The sequence below is a fragment of the Tupaia chinensis genome, unplaced genomic scaffold, assembly GCF_000334495.1.
Source record: "Tupaia chinensis unplaced genomic scaffold, TupChi_1.0 Scaffold000355_1, whole genome shotgun sequence".
Classification (NCBI taxonomy): domain Eukaryota; kingdom Metazoa; phylum Chordata; class Mammalia; order Scandentia; family Tupaiidae; genus Tupaia; species Tupaia belangeri.
The window spans coordinates 4,145,424-4,147,497 of NW_006159850.1; the positions used below are offsets into that span (position 1 = coordinate 4,145,424).

At 65.7% G+C, this 2,074-nt stretch overlaps 1 protein-coding gene across 1 annotated transcript in view; it reads right to left on the reverse strand.

The window, feature by feature from the left end:
* The window catches only part of LOC106735314 (calcium-transporting ATPase type 2C member 2-like), a 7,796-nt gene that overhangs the window by 3,677 nt on the left and 2,045 nt on the right, over window positions 1-2,074 (reverse strand). Inside the window, exons 2-3 of the mRNA XM_014589437.1 lie at window positions 1,895-2,043; window positions 524-671 (exon numbers count right to left, since the gene is read on the reverse strand). Of these exons, the coding sequence (XP_014444923.1) occupies window positions 524-671; window positions 1,895-2,043 (297 nt within the window). The remainder of the gene's footprint in view (window positions 1-523; window positions 672-1,894; window positions 2,044-2,074) is intronic.

The window sequence follows — 2,074 nt, forward strand, 5'->3', positions numbered from 1 at the left end:
TCGGGGGCAAAAGCAGCAGGCCGGCGGTGACCGCGGCGGCCAGGCGCAGCCCAGCCGGGCACAGCGGGCGGGGGCTCCCGGCGCGGCCCTGGTGAGCTCAGGTGTGCGAGCTGTGGGGCTTCCTCCTGAGGTCGGGGCATGACCCACGAGGACGAGGCCTGTGACTGGCTGATGCCCCACGCCCATCCCTGCGGTCTGTGGCTTAAAGGGCCAGGTGGGACCCTTGCCCGGTTTCCTCCCCAGGTCACCCACACCTCGGCCCAGAGTTTCCCCGAGCCCCAGCTCTGAAGAGCGAGTGACCCTGACAGGGCGCGCAGCATCAGTGGCCTCCCAGGAGGAGGAAACCCGCAGACTCCAACCTGTGGGGCCTCGCATCCATCCCCCAACTCCCACCGGGTGATGCCGTCCCCTCCCTGGCCTCTCCCTGCTCTGCCCGTGGCTGCCCGCCCTGCCTCAGTTCCTTGGGACACACGCGTTTGCCTGGCCGCGGGTGAGGGCGGTGTCTGCGGCCACACGGGCTCACCTCCTTCCAGAAGGTAAGCAGGGTCCCGCTGATGATGACAGCGGAAGACAGCAGCACTCTGAGGACCAGGGCCCTGCTGAGGATCGTGTCCTGGACGCTCCGAGGCGGCTGCCTAAGGGTGTCCTTGTCCACTGGCTCCACGCCCAAGCTGCTCAGAGCAAGATGGGGGCCACGCAGAGTGGTGAGGACACCGGGGAAGGTGCCCTTGCTCCCAGGCCTGGTGGCTTTCGCCACACCCCAGGGAGCCCCGAGCAGGGTCTTGCTACCCCAGAACACCTCCTGGCGGGAGCGCCAGTGTGAAAGCCTGTTCTCTGGTCCCCAACCTTCAGGACACTCCCTGGCAGCCAGGACCCCATGGGCAGCTGCATCCTCCTGTACTCTCAGGCCCGTCCACCTTGACCTTTGCTGGCCCGAGACAGCGAGGGTTGATGGCCTAAGGAGGCCGCCCGCACCACGCCTTGGAACCACACTCTGCCGCTCCCCCTGCTCAGGCAGTTCCCACCCGCAGTGGGACCGGCCTCCTTGCTGCCAGCCAGGAGAGGTGCGCCCAGGAGGGAGCCCCGCCACAGGGCCGAGGCCATCCGGCTGGGCGGGGCGGCAGGGCCACGAGGCCAGCCCCCACCTGGGCGGATGCAGCCCAGCCGCTGCACTTGGCCCCGCTCCCAGGAGAGCCTGCAGAGGCGCCCCTCTCACGGGCCTCGGGGAGCAGACAGGAACCGCTTTCCCTTTGCAGCCGTCACTGGTGATGACTAAATGACGCTGATGGCGCATCAGCTGCGCTCGGAGCAACACCCCCCATGTGCTGCAGTGCAGGGAGTGCCTTGCTGGGCCATGCAAGTCCCCCTGACTGCAGGCCTCGGCCCTGCTGCTGCAGCCCCTGGGCCTCACGTGGCCACCATTCAGCCACCTTAACCCCCTCCCTCGTCCATTCCCGCGGCTGCTGATTCCCCGAGCACTGACTGTGCGCCGAGCACTGCACCCAAGGCTGGGGTAAAGCAGGAAAGAGAACCAAAATCTTCCTCCATGAAGTCAATGTGCTAAAGGGGAGACAGAGGACTACGAGGTGAGAACAAACAGTATATTTTCCTCTCTGGGGAAAAACTAAGCAGGGCAAGGGACTGTGTGGGAGGAATCTGGGAGGACTTCTTAGAGGCAGTGACTGGAATGAAGAGGAGTGAAGCACGCAGATGGCCCAGGGAGGATGTTCCAGGTGGACAGGTTTTACCCAACACCTCCCCTGCCTTCCACTCCCTGCCCCTCCCCAGGGGAACACACTTCAATTTCTGGGGACCCGACAGAGACTGAGTTTGTGGCTGCAGCCCTGCCTCTCAGCATGCACCAGAGGAAGGAGATGAGGTGGGCGGGCCTCACCTCTGTGCCGGGGGCCCATCCATGATGATGTTGACCCACAGGATCTGCATGGCGTTGAGGGGGCTGGGCAGGTTGAACACGGTGGACAGAGCGATGAGGCTCAGGGCCGAGATGCTCCTGTGGGCGCGGTGGGGGCAGCCGGTCACCCTCTGTGGCCGGAGGCCCAGGGCGGCTCGGGCA